The 19,498-nt window shown below is 39.9% G+C and overlaps 1 protein-coding gene across 1 annotated transcript in view; it reads right to left on the minus strand.

Annotated features, from left to right (window-relative positions):
• The window catches only part of abcf1 (ATP-binding cassette, sub-family F (GCN20), member 1), a 30,281-nt gene that overhangs the window by 8,882 nt on the left and 1,901 nt on the right, over window positions 1–19,498 (minus strand). The window contains exons 2-15 of the mRNA XM_047383837.1: window positions 14,120–14,166; window positions 13,957–14,034; window positions 13,341–13,461; window positions 13,222–13,253; window positions 13,057–13,143; window positions 11,302–11,394; window positions 11,121–11,216; window positions 6,075–6,197; window positions 5,767–5,867; window positions 4,470–4,555; window positions 4,248–4,387; window positions 2,078–2,226; window positions 1,913–1,996; window positions 455–579 (exon numbers count right to left, since the gene is read on the minus strand). Coding sequence (XP_047239793.1) covers window positions 455–579; window positions 1,913–1,996; window positions 2,078–2,226; window positions 4,248–4,387; window positions 4,470–4,555; window positions 5,767–5,867; window positions 6,075–6,197; window positions 11,121–11,216; window positions 11,302–11,394; window positions 13,057–13,143; window positions 13,222–13,253; window positions 13,341–13,461; window positions 13,957–14,034; window positions 14,120–14,166 — 1,362 coding nt within the window. The remainder of the gene's footprint in view (window positions 1–454; window positions 580–1,912; window positions 1,997–2,077; window positions 2,227–4,247; window positions 4,388–4,469; window positions 4,556–5,766; window positions 5,868–6,074; window positions 6,198–11,120; window positions 11,217–11,301; window positions 11,395–13,056; window positions 13,144–13,221; window positions 13,254–13,340; window positions 13,462–13,956; window positions 14,035–14,119; window positions 14,167–19,498) is intronic.

Genomic DNA, 19,498 nt, shown 5'->3' on the forward strand with positions numbered 1-19,498 from the left:
TGACAATGCACCAATACACACAGCAAGACTGGTGAAAGATTGGTTTGATGAACATGAAAGTGAAGTTGAACATCTCCCATGGCCTGCACAGTCACCAGATCTAAATATTATTGAGCCACTTTGGGGTGTTTTGGAGGAGCGAGTCAGGAAACGTTTTCCTCCACCAGTATCACGTAGTGACCTGGCCACTATCCTGCAAGAAGAATGGCTTAAAATCCCTCTGACAGGACTTGTATATGTCATTCCCAAGACGAATTGACGCGGTTTTGGCCGCAAAAGGAGGCCCTACACCATACTAATAAATTATTGTGGTCTAAAACCAGGTGTTTCAGTTTCACTGTCCAACCCCTGTATGTACCTGACTTTTGTGAAGTGCCTTGAGACAACATGTGTTGTGAATTGGCGCTATATAAATAAACTGAATTGAATTGAAAAATGAAAACCTCATACTTACAGTAGTTCCCTCTGTAATAGTAGAGTTTTTGGTTGTCCAGGTGGATAATATCAGTACACACATCATCAAGAAAACTCTGATCATGGGACACTATGAGGAGAGTCTTCTTCCAGCTTTGAAGGTAGCTGTAAGTGAATTTTCATGAAATATCACAAGTTTTCACAACATCCAGAGCAAAAAAAAAAAGAAAAAAAGGATTCTAAAGTGGAAGGCCAATCAAAACAAAAGACGCAAAACATTTTTTCCAGTGGATAACTTATATGGAAACATATAAACTGTCCAAAAAATGAAACAATGCTATACAAAAATATACATACCCTCTGACCCTTTTCACATTCTGTGATTCTACAACCACAAATTTCAATGTATTTTATTTGGATTTTTTCTGAAAGACCAACAAAGTCGCACATAATTTTGAGGTAAAAGGGAAACGATTTAGTTTTAAAAGGTGTGGTAAAAAAAGTTTAAAAATAGTGTGGGGTGCCTTTGTATCCAGCCTGTTGTACTCCAACAGCATTAAAAAAACGAACCAAGTGCCTTCACAAGACATATATTAGTCAATTTGTGTACTATGATCTCACTTTGAATGCAGCTGTTCTACAAAGGTCTTAGAGGTTTGTTAGAGAACAAACAGAATCACGAAGACCAAGGAACACAGCAGACAGGTCAGGGAGAAAGTGGTGAAGAAGTTTAAAGCAGGGTTAGGTTCTCAAACAATATCCAGAGTCTTGAACATATCTCAAAGTTCTGTTCAGTCCATCATTTAAACGTGGAGAGAGGATGGCACTACTAACCTACCAAGACATGGACGTTTACCTAAACCGACAGGCTGGACAAAGAGGATTTATCTGAAAAGCAGCTAAAAGGCACATGGTAACTCTGGAGGACCTGTGGAGATGCATGGCTCAATTGGAAGAATCTGTTAACAGGTTAACTAGTAGTCATGCCCCCTATAAATCTGACCTTGGAGAAAAAGTGGCAAGAAGAAAGCTATTGTCAAATGAAAGCTAAACTTAGTCTTGTGTAAAGTTTGCAACAAGCCATGTAACAGAAGAAGCATGCGGAACAAGGTGCTCTGGGCAAATGAGACCTAAATTGAACACTTTGGCCTACATACAAAATAACGTGGAGTTGAAATCTAACAGTGCGCATCACTATGGTAGCAGCATCATGCTGTTGCCATGATTTTCTTTTATATGGGCATGAAATCTGGTCATTTTGAAGTGTTAGGACAAGGGGCTTGTTTTAAATGTTCACCACACTCACTACCCTTCCACTTCATAGCAATTACATTAAAAAAAAGAAATCGCAGAATTTGAGCTTGTTGTTCAAAGGGTATGAAGACTTTTGCAACACACACTATATGCTGTATACATTTTGGCTTCCTGTCAAAAACTCCAATAAACATTTATATCTGGTATGATTCAGGCAGATATATCATAAGAAAGCTTCTAATACTTGTTAAGCCAGATAACAGCATTCAGGTCTAAGTGGTTGGTGGGTTCATCCAGCATCAATAGGGTGGGCTCCATGAAAAGGGCTCTGCAGATACACAGTTAGGAAGGAGTTAAATAAAAAAAAAAAAGAACAGAAAAAAGCATGGTGTGTAGGATTTGAATATACCTAGCTAGGGAAACTCTCATTCTCCATCCTCCCGAGAACCTTTTAGTGGGTCTGTTCTGCATCTCAGGGGTAAAGGACAGACCAGCCAAGATCCTTCTGGCCTTGGCCTCAGCCGCTGCAGCTCCAATCACCCTAAGTTCTTCATAGACCTAAGGAGGAGAAGAAAGGAGATACTGTATTAAGAAATGCAACACAGTTCATTTGTCAGGTTATACATGAAGACTATATAGGCACTTTTAATCACCCTGGGCTTCAAAAGATCAGTCAACATAAAGAACTAAATAAAAGAGTACAGACCAAGGTACCGGCTCAGAAAACAAATGTGACTTTAATCATCAGATCCATCTTGTTGGAGCTTTCAACAGCCAGGGTAAATCAAAGCTGTGGAGGAAATAAGTTCAGGTTCTCAGTCAAACCATGTTTTCAGGCTGCTTCTTTACTTCTTGTCATTAGGCAACAGTGCTAACCATCAACGTACCGTTTCCCAGGACAAACATCTAATACCTTTCTACGCTATCAGGGGGGCATCCGCTGGGATGTTTCAAGTAAAACATAAAAAAAACCTGTTTCGGGTTTCCGAAGATCTATGCATTCTTTGTGTGCAGAAAAAGTTAAATGGAGGTTGTAAATGGACTGGATTTATATAGCACTTTGTAGTCATAGCTTTACACTAGAGCCAGAACTTCTGGATTGCAAGGCCATTATGCCTTCCATTGAGCCAAAGCTGACAAAGTCATTTTTCTTGATCCAGTATGGGTGCAGATTATATACTTTGGATACTACTGGCTTCTTTCAATATTGCTTCTTGTTTTCAGTAGAATAAACTGGCTCATTGCTTTAATCATATGAACGTCAGTGAAATGTTTTAGAGGACTCTTGCTGACATTTTCAAAACATTTGCTTATAATTTCCAACATTTTTAAAAAAGCCCGTTTCCACATGATAATGTCTGACATGTCTCTGTGGTGAGGTATGGTTTTGACTAAGCTGCAAGCCAGAGAAGAAGCAGAACTTTAGCAAATGGTGTGGTGGCAACATAAATATTAAACAACTAGACTGAAGGGACCAAACTTTTTATGAGCTATTTATTTACCTGTATATAGGGAGAGGACCAACTCCAAGCTCTCTAAGCTTGTCTTCCACAGATTTACCTTCACAGTGAACTCAGCAGGACCGAGCGGTTCTCCTAGCCTAACGACAACTTCTCTTTGTAACCTCAGGGTCAAAAAGTCAGAGCATCCTACAAAGCTCCATTAGATCACCGGCCCATAACAGGCCATAAAACAGCTACAAACACAGTTAATTCAAGGCCTTCAATCCTTTGTTAGGAAAACACACATATAGCTGTGCATTATATGTTCCATTACAACAGCTGTAGTGTGTTTGTAATTCTGTATCAGCAGCAGTGTGCTGAGGTTTCAGTAGATCACAGGGATGAAGAGGATGGATCCTTCCTCAAATCATCTGCATTACAGTCTTGGCAAAAAATAAAGTGCTGAACTTGTACTATGAGATTTATTAGTGGGCAAAGAACCCAGCAGTTGCATCTTACAGCTTTGCTCTCACAAATGTTTGGGGGGCAATCAGTCTTCAATTCAATTCAGTTTATTTATATAGCGCCAATTCACAACACATGTCGTCTCAAGGCACTTCACAAACGTCAGGTACATACATTCCAATTTAATCCTAACCATTGGTTAAAAGTTTTTCTGTCTAAGGAAACCCAGCAGATTGCATCCAGTCAGAGATTTGCTCCTCCTGGATGAGCATGTAGAGACAGTGGACAGTCACTGGCGTTGACTTTGCAGCAATCCCTCATACTGAGCATGCATGTAGCGATAGCGGAGAGGAAAAACTCCCTTTTAACAGGAAGAAACCGCCAGCAGAACCAGGCTCAGTGTGAGCGGCCATCTGCCACGACCGACTTGGGGTTTGAGAGAACAGAGCAGAGACACAAAAAGAACAAAGAAGCACTGATCCAGGAGTACTTTCTATGGGAAGGAAAAGTAAATGTTAATGGATGTAGCTCCTTTAGTCGTTTCATCTAGAAAGAAAGAACAGATAAACTTTGAGCCAGTTTTCAAGGTTAGAGTCTGAAAGAGAGCACATAGAGTTAGTTACATTAAAAGCTTAGGCAATTGCTATATCTTCAACCAGATAATGTAGTCACCTTCTCCAACCTCTGAGCAACACTGTCCTCTCCTTTCTCCAGATGAGCCTGTAGCGTCTTTTCCTCCTCCAAGAGCTTCAACCGGCGGGTGTCAGCCTTCAGCACAGCTTGCACTGCAGGAGTGTCATCAGCTACCACCTCTAAAAAAGACAGTCAGTGGGGTGAATGAGTGCATCAGGACAGGAAAAAATTATCAGAGACGCACGGGGAGAGCTCACTTACCCTGTTCACACAGCAAAACATCAATGTTGGGAGGAATACTGAGAGCTCTGTTTGCTATGTGTTTCAGTAATGTGGTCTTTCCTTTGCTAAAAGACAAAATGAAAACAGGAATTTCATTAATAAAATCCTGTAAAAATCAAGGGAACCCCCCCTAAACCCTGGCTGCAGGTTAACAAATAAAAACCTGCATCAGCCCTTGGATCTACAAAATGTAACGTTAAAAATAAAAGGTCCTTCCTGTCCCTGTTCAACCTTTTGTTTTGTAGTGGCTTTAAATAGGCACTTTCAGTACCTTTATACCCAACAGCTCTCCTTAGATTAGTGGGTCCAAACATTTGGCACCAGAGGCCAAAACATGATGTTCAAAGTACACAGGGGCCTTCTTTTTTTACCTGCTCATCAATAACATAAACATGCAACACGTAAATCAGAAAAGTAGAAAAACAATAATTATTGTAGGTCCAAGAAAGGGTCTCAAGGTTTCCCTTGATAACAGAAATTTGTAAATTTTCCAACTTTTTGGTTTGAATGTTTTCTATTTTGTTGTTCTAGAAAATGTTTTTAATCTATTCCTAGAAACAAAAACTGGAACTTTCTCAAAAATCGTTTACTGTATTTAGCCAGGTTTAATGAGTGAGTGTGTCCTAGTCTGTTCTGGAGTAAGTCCCTTGATGTCTTTGGTCCTACTTACTATGATAATAAAATAAAGGCAAACAAAAGGCTAATAACAGAAAAATACTTTGCAATGTAGCTATAACATTTTCCTTTTAAGAAGACACAAATTTGAAAATTTCATCCTAAAAAAATTACAAAGTGTCCATCTGCATCAGCTCCATTTGCTGGAGAGGCCTGACCTGAAATTCATTTCATGCTTTAATAGATGAATAAACGGAAGACAAACTGAAATATAGATCAGACAACACATCACCATGTGCAACAGCTGTGTTCTTACAATGCGGGAATTTACAGTGGGTCCCATTTGAATATTGTTGGACTCTTACCATGTTAATAGGATCCTTAGTCTGCAACATGTTATAACTTTCCTTTGCTGATTAGATTAAAAGCTGCTTGATCCTTCACTGTATCAGACTGTGAAGGATCAATTTAATAAAATCCTATGTCAGTTAAGCACAATGTTGACCATCAAATTCTCGATAGCATTTAAGAGAAGGTTGGATCAGTTATTTTAGCAAGAGGGACAAGAAAATGACATTTCTATTCTAGTCTACTGATCTGCAGACGTTTCAGCTCTCTCATTTTTAACATCAAATAGCAGAGAAAAAACTTTTTTATTTACCCATTTGGTCCAACCAAACCATATCTTCTTCCTGCCACAATCATAAGGTCAGCATTGACAAAAAGCTCCTTGCCATGAGCAGATATGCTGAACTTCTCCAACTAAAAGATAAATAACAAACCTTTAACAAAGGGTCAGGACTGCCTTTGCTGCACAGGAAATGTTAGCATTCTCTTATGGAAAAATACGATTAGGGATTTTAGGAAGAAACTACAATTACCCTGTAAAAACGGATTTAAATAAATGTGTTTGTGTTTTTTTTGCAAAGAGAATATTAGGTCAACATGTTACTGAGGTAAATGTGTTACCTTGATATCTGAGGCATTCTCCAGCATTGCCTGTCTGGAGGACATCTCAGCCTGAGATACGGAGAAATCACCTTCCAATGCGTTTTGAGCTCGAACACTAGCCAGCTGACGCTCATATTCCATCTGTAGAAGCACACAGCAACAGAATAAAGACAAGAAATAAGAAAACAACTTTTCTCTAATTCAAATCCTAATGAAACTATATAGATCTTCACGTTAGGAGCTCAAACAACACACGGGAGAGGAGCAGCATCTGTTCTATGATATCAGTGTGATTCCCTAGTCATCGATCGGACTTCGGTCTGCATCTGGAGTCTCGCTGGTTTCTAACTGCCATGCTGGCAGCAATGCTTCACTGCAGACAGAGATCCAAACAGCTTACCATCAACATGTCCACTCCACTGTCCTTACCTGTTAATGGTTTAATTTAGAGATGTGGCACACATTCAAGGTATGAAGCCTCCACATTACCTTGGCAGGTCGCCTCGGCTACTAATCTAGTTGATGATGTTTTCTTAGTTTACAAAAATCAGGCAAGGATCTAGCTGTCTGGTAATAATTAGAGCTGTAAAAGGACATTAGAATCACTGTTCAGTTTGTATTGACGTTTTAGTTACTTTGGATATGTTTTCCATCCACTACAATCAGGAAAAACAGATAGATGTGTATTTGTTTTTTTAACATTATTTTTAACAGTAAATAAGGAATGTTCTAATTTTCTGGCAAGATTTGAATTTCATCAATATGTCCTAGCATTTAAAAGTGTGGAAAGAATAGAACTGACTGGAAATTTTGTTCAATTCTGTAAAGAAAAGAGATCTTCATTCAAATAAAATCATTTGAAAAAGGTCAACGTTATTGTTTAGGAATTTTTGTGTCGAAAGTTTTTAGTAAAGTTGTTTTCATACATAAACACTGGAAAAGGCCCACCAATTGGCAAAATACCTCCTACAGAGAGAACCCCATCGACCCAGTACCTGTCTGCTGCTATGAGGACTCCTCTGGTTTCTGGGGTTGGTTGAATGCTACAATAAGCTTGGTTTTTGCTTCAGCCTATTTTTCCTTCCTACTGTACCTATGATGAGTGCTTTTGACTGGATGTTGTTTGAGGTTAGTAATTTGGTTTAGCATGCTGAACTTGCTGAAAATGCTTTTTTCTCTGCTTTGGTTTGGCGCCACCTTTGAAAGTTGCTCAGCGGAACATAGAATTTTGCTCTTTAGTTCCGCAAATAAACAAGGCTGTATTAATTTAGTATACATGTGTGCCGACCTGAAAGGGTTGTACACCCTTATCATTTCTGATCAAATTTAATTAGCAGTTTACCTCAGAGAACTGCCCGGGCAGGGAGGTAGTACTGTGACGGTTCACAGTACTACCACTGTACTCAGGCTTCTGTCTCTCTCCCAACAGGTTTATTAGGAAATAATGTTTTACTCTTGAAACATAAACCTCACAATGGATGTAAACATATGACCCTAAACCAGGGGTGAAAGTGAGCCGGTTTGGTCCGGTACTGCGTACCACTAAAGGATTCTGCGCCGGTACACAGTACCGGGAAGAAGGAAGAACGGCTGTCTGCTATGAAGCCGTCATCCAGAACCAGTTACGGCTGCAAAAGTCCACGAGCACACAAAGAAGAACAGATCTAAAACACGACTTAATCAGTTTATAAATATAACTATTTTCCCCTCATTCCAAATTGTTTCCGAACTGTTCTGCTATGCTGGAGCCTCAATGCTCTTGCTTTGCTTCTCTACCCTCGGAGTTCGAGGCTGTTGTTAACGACCAGCCTTTAAAACGAGTACCGCTACGTTTAATATCTGTCTGCTCGCTGCTAAATACCCCAGTTAAAAGCAAAGGTAGAGAAACTAGTTGTATTTCATGTTATTTTGCTGAATTACAACAACACAGTAAAGCTCGAAAACACAGCATAGCACTTATGACCAGAGATTTCACATACAATACATGAGAGCGCATGCGCGCTTACCTCCAAAACAGAGCGGTTGCCAAGGAGATCGGTGCGTTCGATTTAATGGACTGGGAGATTTTACACAAGTGGTGCACAGAAATAAAAAAAAACGCCGCTTGCATTAGGACAGGATGAACAATAAATCACTTACCATCTACAGACTTTTAAATAAAAACCACAAAAACAACCAAACTGTTAATTTTTTAATTTAAATGGAATCAAAACTTGACCACAATGCAGAGAACAATTACTTCTTTGATCAAAAGATGGAAACTGAAGATGAAAAGCTATGCAATATATATATATGCCCCCAGTGCCTCCCCAGCACCCCCCTCTAGCTCCGCCCCTAGATACCGGCAAGAATTTTAAACTACTTTCACCCCTGCCCTAAACACTAATGAACCTTAAAAACCAAAGTTTCTTTCACAAGGTTCAAATATATTGACACACAATGATAAATAACGACAATCAGTTCTTTAACTTAAAATAGTTCCTGATTTGGTTATAGAATAAGAGGGAAAAAAATCCAGTCCATCTTTTTAACTTGCCAAACCAATCCTGTAGTTTCATGCAACAAAAAAAAACTCCATATTTTCCCACCAATCCGCAAAGAGAAACCAATCAACTGTTCCTTGGCACAACAAAGTTTAGTCTGGAGCAGGAGCTGCAGAGACAAACAGGCACTTCACTGCAACCTCGATCCACAGAGAAGACTTCCTACTTCTGCCAGATGAACTGTCAGAAGATCTCCACTGGTGTGCGTTCTTTCAAAAACAACAATGGGGCGTTCCAACTGGAAACACTTAGCTGGGCCCCCCCCCCATGTCAGAGGATGTTACTGAAAAAAATAATTGGGCCGTGGTGCTGACTTTGTGTGCACAATATTCAGTGGAAAGTACTTAGGGTTTCACTGTACTCAGGAACTTTTAAATGAGGAGTTGAGGAGAGAATTCTTTTTCAACGTTTTATTTGTATTCACACCAGGAAAGTCCTTTGGTCCGTTTATTTGGTCCGGAGCAAAAGCGGACTTTATTTTTTTTTTTTTTGGTGCGGTTTGTTTTCACATTGTACTTTTTACAAGTGAACTATTACTTGTAAACAAAGCCACGCGGATGACGATCATTGCTCCCATTGGACAGAAATGACTGGGGCGGGACAGAGTACAGACCCAGAAATTTAGGAAAACATCTGTAGAAGTGCTGCGTGAAGCACCTTTGTGCCAGTATTATAGCTGCAATATTATTGGGAGAGTCAAGAGCAGCTCAGTCAACACAGATTTGCCACGTTCTATTTATACGTGTGGAACAGAGATGGAGAATGCGTGCTGAACGCCGAAGAAGACGGTGTGCTCTGCGTGCCCGCTCCCACATGCCCGGTGTTGCAACAATCAGCTGGCCAGGTATGATTTGAGTATAACGTTCACCTTTGCTATCAGCTACAGTGGCTTGTTAAGTCCAAAGAGACGTACGTTTTCTGCAGTTGGTTCGGATCGGGGGCCGGTTCGTATTCAGACCATAAGCGAACCGCACCAGAGTCCGTTTGGAAGCGGACCAAGACCACCTGTGCATACAGTTGAAAGAGAGGTAAAGTCCTTTATTCAAAATAAAACGTTGGTGCTTTAAATTCTTTAAAGCACAAAAACAAATCCTGTGGATCATCAGTAGAGTGTGTCTAGTTGCTGTTCACTCGGGAAACATCTCAGATTTGATCTATTGAATAACTGAATGTTTCAAACATCTTCTGACTTAAGTGATTATAATACATCTTCGCAGTGTAAACGCTGTTAAAATCATCTGATTGAGACCTCGATAAACATCGGTGCAATGGGAGGAGTTAATCCTCAGCATTTACTGAAGTTATGGTCCAGTTCCAAGGTGGCAACAGTCAAAAACATACAAGCAAAAATCTACAAAAATAAGTTCCAGAACAAAACTGTTCCGGGTGGAGGATAAAAACAATAAATATTCTATTTGGAATCTGAGTAACAAATTTAAGACCCTCTCCTGAATTAAGCCCATAACTAGTCATACACCTGGCAGATTTAGATTCAGTAAAGTTCTGCTTCATCTCTGCCCTGCAGTCCGCACCATCACCTCATCATTACTGGTTTAGTGAAATTTTCATTTAACCAAGAATTTGTTTCTGAGAGGAACTGAAACAGGCATCTCTTGAAAGATCATAAAACATCATAAAAGGGATTTCAATTTTGTAAAAAAAAAGTTATGTACATGTTTTTATTAATATTTTATATTAAAAAAAAAGATATGTCAGCAATTATTTCTACCCTTCCTAAAAATCAGCAGAACACTCTTTACTGGGATCACAGCAGTCAATCCCCTCTAATTGCTAGGCAGCTTTTTAGATGCTTTCACATGTATTTTGATGATTTATCTCATGATGAGCTCCAAGTCTTAGTGGAAGACCTCCTTGCCATCACCCTAATCTTCAGCTCCCTCCACAGATTCTGTATAAGGTCATGACCCTAGCGAGGGCCACCCCAAGAGACTAATGTTATATCCAGCCAGAAGAAATATTTTAATTTATTTCAATTTATTTATGTGAAAGACACATGTACATTTAATAATGTTGGTGAAATGAAAAACTTACTTTAAACATAAATCTGTTAGGGGTACAAACATTTTTGGGCCTAAATATTTTAGTTATTCATCCATCAGCTGCATTGTAATCAGGCGTGACGTGTATGGTTTAGGTTATCTCTTGTTCTCCGGCACCGAATCACTTATCTTCACCAGCGAGTCGCACCCATTAATCAAAATGTCCCAACTTTCTAAAATCTAAATGGTTGTACAGGAATTAGTCTGTTGTTAGGCAACTTCTCCTCCTGTTTATTCAAATATACATCAGTTTTCAGGGGAGGACTGGGTTTTTGTTTTTGCGCATTTATGCTTCAAAAAATCTTTAGGAATATAGATATATTCCGATTAAAACAAAGGTAATAATAATAATAATAATAATTAGTTAGATGCTCTAGAACAGAGACAGCTTGGAGACAACCAAGAGAATAAGATTATATAATAAGTCTTGTGTTTCATACAAAGTGATGTATAGTAATTACCTGCTTTTTTTTCTTCTTCTTCTCCTTTTTGCTCAGGTTAGCAAACGGGTCATCTGCTGCCTCCTTGGCCTGTTGTGCAATAACATCCTCAGCACTCTGCCAGTAAGAGACAAAAGACAAAAGAGACAATCACACATTGAGCACCAGCAGGTAAGAGAAGAACTGCAAAGGCCAAACATACCATCATATTGTCACTTCCTTCATCATCTTCCTCCTCTTCATCCTTATTGTCATCGGTGTTTAGGTTGTTATCAGATGTTTTTCCTTTTCCTGTCTGTAGAGTTCAAATATAACAGGCGGACGTGTAAAAAGAGACGTCACATGGCACAACCAAAGCACAAAGCTCCTGTATCTGAAACTTTTGTTAAAGAAATCTTGTACCGATTAATTGGTAATCATCTATTTATACATGATGATATAAGTAAACTGTGACTGAACAGGCCAGGACAAAAGCAAACGCTGCTCCTCCTGAAACTCAAGTTCAATGATCAATCAGGTTTCCAACAACCTATAGAAAGCCATCCCATAGAAGCTGAGAAGTGTGAACTGAATGCTATTCCGTTCCTATTTTTGAACAACTGGGACCACCACTCCAGTCTACCACTATAAAGGTCCGGTCCAGTCCTCCGTGTGACACTGAAGAGGCCTGTTAACCATGACAGCCCCACAATGTCCAGAGCCTTTAGCTTCTCAGAGTGAATCTCGTCCCCCCATCTTGACTAAGCTTCAACTACCAGGTCCTGGTGATTGTTATTATTTCCTAATTACGCCTGCAAATTAATTATTGCTGTATCATTATTAAAACAACACAATTTTCTTAGAAATCTCAGAGATTTTGAGGCCATATCACCCACCCCTAACACATAGTTTTAATAGGCAGGGCAAAATATGAAGTAAATTTCTGACTTAACAAAAAGTGTACAGTTAGCTTTGCGTACTGTGGCGACCATCGTGTCTGAGATGTCCTTCTTAGGAGTTTGTTTATTTGGTTTATTGACAAGGATTTTGTACCCCGGAAAGCAATGGCTCCTCAAGTGGAGGAGTTCGAGTATCTCAGGTCTTGTTCACAAGTGAGGGGAAAATGGAGCGGGAGATCGACAGACAGATAGGTATGGCTGCTGCAGTAATGAGGATGCTCTGTCGGTTTGTTGAGGTGAAGAGAGAGCTGAGTCAAAAAGCAAAGCTCTCGATTTACCGGTCGCTCTACGTTCCTACCCTCACCTATGGCCATGAACTCTGGGTCATGACTGAAAGAACAAGATAAGCTTCTCCGCAGGATGGCCGGGCACTCGCTTAGAGATAGGATAGGGTAAGGAACTCAGCCAGGAGCTCTGAGCAGATCTGCTGCTCCTCTACATCAAGAGGTGTCAGTTGAGGTGGCTCGGGCATCTGTATCAGATGCCTCCTGGATGTGTCCCCCGGGGACGGGGACATGCTTGGAACACCTCCCAGCAGGAGGAGGTCCAGGGAATGGCCCAGGACAGGTTGGAGGCACTGCGTCTCTTGGCTGGCCTGGGAAGGCCTTGGGCTCCCCCCGGAGGAGCTGGAGGGGGAAACCTAAGAGGAAAGGGAAGTGTAGGCATCTCTGCGTTTGTAAGTCTGCTGCCCCTGCGACCCGGTCCCAAATAGAGCGTAAGACGTCGAGTACGTTATTGTACATTAATAAGTATCTTTCTATCTCTGTTCACCTTTCTATTTTCCATCCGCAGGAATTACAGATGGAAACTGCAGACATACTTTAACTACAGAAAAGGATAGAGAAGAAAATTATTGGGAAAAAAACTCCACACAAATATGGAGCTGCCTGAGATGTCTCCACCACCACATTGACTAAGATAAAGAAGTTGCATTGCTTTTGATATTTTCGTCTCTATTTGAAGGCAAACGATATCCAATGATAAATGCATAAACTTAAGTGTCATTTATAGCAACGTACCTTCATTGCATGTTTATCGTCATCATCATGCAGATCTTGTTCATCGTCGCTCTGTCCTTGACTGAGAGCAGCAAAGATGTTTCCTGTCTAGAAGACACCAGAGGGGCTTTTAAATATTGACACGAGTCAAGTGAGGAGGGCAACCATACACTGCAGAGCACAAACCTTTTTCTTGTCTTTTTGGATTGGTATTATGTCTGTGGAAACAAAGGCGAATAAAGTAAATCCATGTTTACATAGGAGAAAATGGATAACATTATGGGTATCAACCGAAAACATCATACCTGGTTCATCTTCCTCGTCACTTGCTTGCACTGACAGATTTTTTAAAGTCAGCATGACATCCTCATCATTCTCACCAACATCTACACCTTTTCCTTTCCGTCGCTCTTTTTTTTTCTGGGGCTAAAAACAGCAGTTCAAAAAAGATGCTGATAGAATGTGATCTTGTGTATATTCAGGCAGTAAACACCAGGGGGTGCTGTGACACTGCACGTTGCTACAGAAACAGTGACTGAGAAACTACAGAGTTTAACAAGCCTGTTCGTTTTTAAGAAACAACCATCCGCCCTTACATGGATGGTTTGATGGGCGGTGTATTTGGTTGGAACTTAAATAAATCTAATGCATAGAGAAAACACTTAGAAATCCCAAACGGCGACCATGGTTCTTCAGTAGCTGTTGAGCCATGGTGCATTGAGGGATACTAATAGCAATGATAAGAGTCTTTTATAGCACATTATTATGGATAGTCTAGTTTAAAGATGGAAAAACAAGCCTTTAACACAAGAAGCATTGCTTTTTGTACATGTGAGATCAAAATGCCAAAGCAGCCAAATCTGATTTTACTCTGACACTCCAATGCACAATGTCATTGTTTCTGTTAATACAGTTACTTACCTGCTTTGTTTGACTGTCTTTCCCCGCAGCCTCATTAGCCTTTTCAGGTTTGCTATCAGTTGAGAGTTCCTCAAAAAACTGTAGAAACATTCATACAAGACAGTCAATAAGTTACATTAAGCTTTCAAAGTAAACCATCAAAAACAAAATCAAGATTACTCACAGTCTTTTTTCCCTTTTTGTCTTTCTTTCCTTTTTTCACAGTTTTTTCTGAGGGAAGATTTGAATCAGAATCAGCTTTATAGGCCAAGACTGTGAGCACAGACAGAGCAGCGCACAGACATTTAGTAAAAATATATAAACTTTAGAGGAAATAAGGATACAAGGAGCAGTGTGTATATGCACGTGTAAGTACAGCAATTTTTATGTAAAGAAAATGAAAAAAGAAAGGCAGTTTGTGATCGTGCAACTATGCTTATTTTGTTTCACATCAGAGTAGCTGACTACTCAGGTTGTAAGGTGTTCATTGAGTTCATCAGACAGACATCCTAGGGGGAGAAACTGGCTTTTACTAATAGTGCTCTGTAGCTCCGACCTGAAAGTAAAAGTCTAAACAGTTTGTGTCTAGAATGTGTGGGTTTAGCCTTTTCCTGACCCCAGACCTGTACATGTCCTGGGTGAAGGGAAGTTAAAATTACGCTCTTAAAACCCAAGAGATCAGACAACCCACTTTCAGTTGCCACACTTGGACACGGACCATCCATCAGTATGACCAAAACCTACCTCTTTGAAATGTGTAGTTGAAGACAATGTAAGTAGTAGGATAACATTCATATGACGTTATATGGAACCCAGCTCAAATCAATTCAAGGATGTTCCAATGAAATTCAGCTTGGTATCCCAAGAGGAGAGCAGCAGCACAAAATTATAAATAAATCTAGACAACACATTCTTATAAAAACATCAAATAAAACTAATAAAAACATGAATTTATTCATCTTTTATACCACTTATTCCATAGTGGCTCACGGGGGAGCTGGAGCCTATTTCCAGCAGTCTACCGTCAAGAGGCGGGGTACACCCTGGACAGGTCACCAGTCCATCACAGGGCAACACAGAGACACACAGGACAAACAATCACACACACACTCATTGTGGGCAATTTAGAGAGACCAATTAACCTAATAGTCATGTCTTTGGACTGTGGGAGGAAGCCGGAGTACCCGGTGAGAACCCACGCAAACCTGCAAACTCCATGCAGAAAGACCCCCAGCTGGGAGTTGAACCTAGGACCTTCTTTGCTGCAAGGCAACAGTGCTACCAACTGCACCACCGTGCAGCCCTTACTAATGAGAACAAAAGATAAATAATCCTAAATGTTTAAATAAATGTCAATTATAAAACAAATAGCGTAACAGACAAGAAGGCTGGCAATGTTCTGAAGTCTGAATGTGCAAACAAGGATGCTTCTTAAAATGAAAAACAAAATGAACAACCTGAGCATCCTCATAACAGCATAGTAGCTCAAACACACTGTGTCTTCAGCCAGAGACTCTATCAGCAGTAATACAGACCACTACATGAAATCCTTTCTGCCTACAGATACAAACAGCTACAGGTACATCTCAAATAATTAGAAGATTTTGCAAAAAGTTCGATATTTTTTGTCACCCATTTCAGAGAAGTAAAGACATTCATTATATAGATTCATTACACAAAGTGAAATATTTCAAGCCTTTATTTCTTGAAATATTGATGATCATTGCTTACAGAGAATGAAAATCCAAAATTCTCAGAAAATTTGAATATTATGAAAAAGTAAAATATTGGAAACACCTGGTGTCACACCCTAATCAGCTAATTATCTTTAAAACATCAGCAAAGGTTTCCTGAACCTCTAAATGGTCTCTCAGTCTGGGTGTGTAGACTACAGTCATGGGGTCTGCTGATTGGACAGATGTCATTGGCACCCTAAACATGAAGAAGCTTCTAAACGAAGACACTGTTGTTGTAGGACAGTCTCATGAAGAGGATGCTCAGGGTTCTCCATAATGTTCTTCCTTTTATGAAGAATCATTATTTGCACAATAATCTCCAGAGGTTCCAGAACAGTCCCTAGAACCTTCTTTATCAGCTTGTTAAGCTTTTTCAAGTCCTTGGCTCTGATGCTGCTTCCCTGGCAGATGATGGCAGAAGAGATCACACTTTCCACAACAGACTTATAGAAGATATGGAGCATCTTGCTGCAAACACCAAAGGACCTAAGCTTCCTCAAGAAGAACAGTCTGCTCTGTCCCTTCTTGTAGATGGCTTCACAGTTGCATCTCCACTCCAGTCTGTTGTCCAGGTGAAGCCCAAGGTATTTATTCTCCTCCACCACCTCCACTTCTTCTCCCATGATGGAAATAGTTGTTTGTTCCTGTTTCTCTTAAAATCTACAATCATCTCCTTTGTTTTATTCCCATTTAAGATGAGATGATTGTTTCCACACCATCCCACAAAGTGGTCCACTAGCTCCCTGGACTCAGCTTTTTCACGACTGCAGAATCATCCGAGTATTTCTGCAGATGACAGGAGTCTGTCTTGTACTGGAAGTCTGAGGTGTACAGAGTGAAAAGGAATGGTGAGAGTAAAGTCCCCTGTGGTGCTCCTGTGCTGCTGACTACCTGGTTAGACTCATAACCCTTCAGTCTCACAAACTGGTTTGTTTGTCAGGTAGATTGTTGAGGCCTCCACCTGAGTCTTCTGGAGTTTCTGATAAAGCAAATCAGGTTGGATGCACTGGAGAAATCAAAGAACATGATCCTCACAGGGCTGCTGGCTTTGTCCAGATGACAGTTGGTTTGTTGATGCAGGTGTATGATGGCATCTTCAACTCCAACTCCACAGCGATAAGCAAATTGAAGGGGGTCCTGATGGTTTACTGTTTGCTTACTCAGGTGGGCCAACAGGAGTCTCTCTAGGACCTTCATGATGTGGGAGGTGAGGGTAACAGGTCTATAGTCACTAGCTGTGTTTCCATTGACCATCATATTGCGCAAATTGTAATTATGAAAACAAATAAAAAAATTTTTAAAAAAGAATCGCTTCATGGAAACACAGCAGTTTCAAATAAACTCCAAACTTTTTGGCCGTATCGAAATTGGTATATTTTGCAAAACTGCAATGCAAAAATTTTTTCGCATCACACGAGTCACGTGATCAACTGGATGGTACAACTAGCGAAAAAGACGAAGAAGATGATAGGAAGCAGTAGGAGGATGATGGCGCGCCATGTTTGGATTCACCAGGAGACAGAGAATTTTTTTTATTTAGTTCCTGACAGGGGCATTACCAGCATTTTAGTTTCCAAAAAGCAAAGAAATGCAAGCATTTGCCAAGATTACCAAGTTTACATCCGTTGCTGCCATGTTTTTTTAATGAGTTACCGCATGGGCAAACTTATTCATGCGTGATTTTAATTGTATTTCTTATTTAATGGAAACAAAATTAAACACAATTGCAAAATTGTGTTTTTTCAACATTTACAGAATATCGACAAAGTTTTGCCCACATTTGTAATGGAAATGCAGCTATTGAGGACTGATGGGTGAGTTTCTTTGGTACCAGAACAAGACAGGTCTTCAACAACACTGGAACCTTCTTCTGGACCAGGTACTGCAGAATCCCATAGAGCTGCTCTGCACAGGCCTTCAGGACTCTAGGGCTGACATGATCTGGACCTGCAGCCTTGTTCCAGTTCAGTTTCTCCAGTTACTTCTTTGTCTGACTTCTTGAGACACACAGGTGGAAGGAGGAGGCAAAGGGAGCATCAGCATCTTCTGATTTGATTGAAGCCAAACATGTAGAAGCAGAAGGTCCATGGCAGAGGTGGAAGATAAAACATTTAAGGTGTGACAGAAAAGCTATGGGTCAAAGGAGGGTGGGATGTCTGATGCTTTACTCTTATTAAAGCATCATCTTACTGTTCTCCTAGTTTAAAGTAATTTAATTAAATAATAAAGAAAGGCTTAGACGTTCAGCTGCATGCAGCACAACGCTACCATTTTCCACTTGTTACTGCACACTGCCAGACAGCTGGTAAAAAAAAAAGAGGCTCCTGGTAGCAAAAGAAACAAAGACAGTCATGATGCTGCAGCTGAAGATCTACTCATCACTCCTGTTAAGGCAACACTGTTTTAAAACTACAGCAGACAAGCTAGGATCAGCAATAAACTGCTAATATCAGTGTTGTACTAGGGATGCTCTATAAAACTAAAAAATGAATAAGCTAAATATTATCTTTGCTACTGCTGATAACACGTAGTAGTGTGTTTACGTAAATTTATAAAAACGATTGAATTTAGCTGTATCTGTTTACTCTGTATTTATGCAAAGTCTACGCATGAAATTAATTAAATCACTACATTATTTGTGACACTTATAAATAATCAGCCATTTATTATTTTAGCAGCAGTACTATGATTATTGTTTGTCTGTTTTTAAACAAAACCTATTACATCCTGGTGGTATACAGGAAAATTGAGACATTTTAACTTATGGTCAAACCGACTCATGCCTTGTCAAGTGTGTGTGTCTGTTTCAGGGTCCTCTAACTATTTCTAATGGAAGGCGGACAAATGAGGAGTGACCCAGATAAGTTTGACCCAAACTGATAGCACTCATCTTCCTCTAATTGCAGTTGGAATATACATAGATGAGGATAGAAATAGCAATAACTGGCATGTGCTGGACAGGACATTTAGCCTGTTGGCTGAACACAAAGCCTTGTGTTGGTGTTGCATTGTCTCTTTTAAACAAACAATCTGAGACACTTTTGCATTATATTGGGATGAATAAATGATATAAACTTCCCTTCAAAAAAAATTAGAACACCGAGTAGATTTTCTTTTTCTCAAAGCTACAAACATTTGAGTTTGACAACAGATGGATATCTATACAGGTCCTGCTCAAAATATTAGCATATTGTGATTAAGTTCATTATTTTCCATAATGTCATGATGAAAATTTAACATTCATATATTTTAGATTCATTGCACACTAACTGAAATATTTCAGGTCTTTTATTGTCTTAATACAGATGATTTTGGCATACAGCTCATGAAAACCCAAAATTCCCATCTCACAAAATTAGCATATTTCATCCGACCAATAAAAGAAAAGTGTTTTTAATACAAAAAACGTCAACCTTCAAATAATCATGTACAGTTATGCACTCAATACTTGGTCGGGAATCCTTTTGCAGAAATGACTGCTTCAATGCGGCGTGGCATGGAGGCAATCAGCCTGTGGCACTGCTGAGGTCTTATGGAGGCCCAGGATGCTTCGATAGCGGCCTTTAGCTCATCCAGAGTGTTGGGTCTTGAGTCTCTCAACGTTCTCTTCACAGTATCCCACAGATTCTCTATAGGGTTCAGGTCAGGAGAGTTGGCAGGCCAATTGAGCACAGTGATACCATGGTCAGTAAACCATTTACCAGTGGTTTTGGCACTGTGAGCAGGTGCCAGGTCGTGCTGAAAAATGAAATCTTTATCTCCATAAAGCTTTTCAGCAGATGGAAGCATGAAGTGCTCCAAAATCTCCTGATAGCCAGCTGCATTGA

The sequence above is a fragment of the Girardinichthys multiradiatus genome, chromosome 13 (genome assembly GCF_021462225.1).
Source record: "Girardinichthys multiradiatus isolate DD_20200921_A chromosome 13, DD_fGirMul_XY1, whole genome shotgun sequence".
NCBI lineage: Eukaryota > Metazoa > Chordata > Actinopteri > Cyprinodontiformes > Goodeidae > Girardinichthys > Girardinichthys multiradiatus.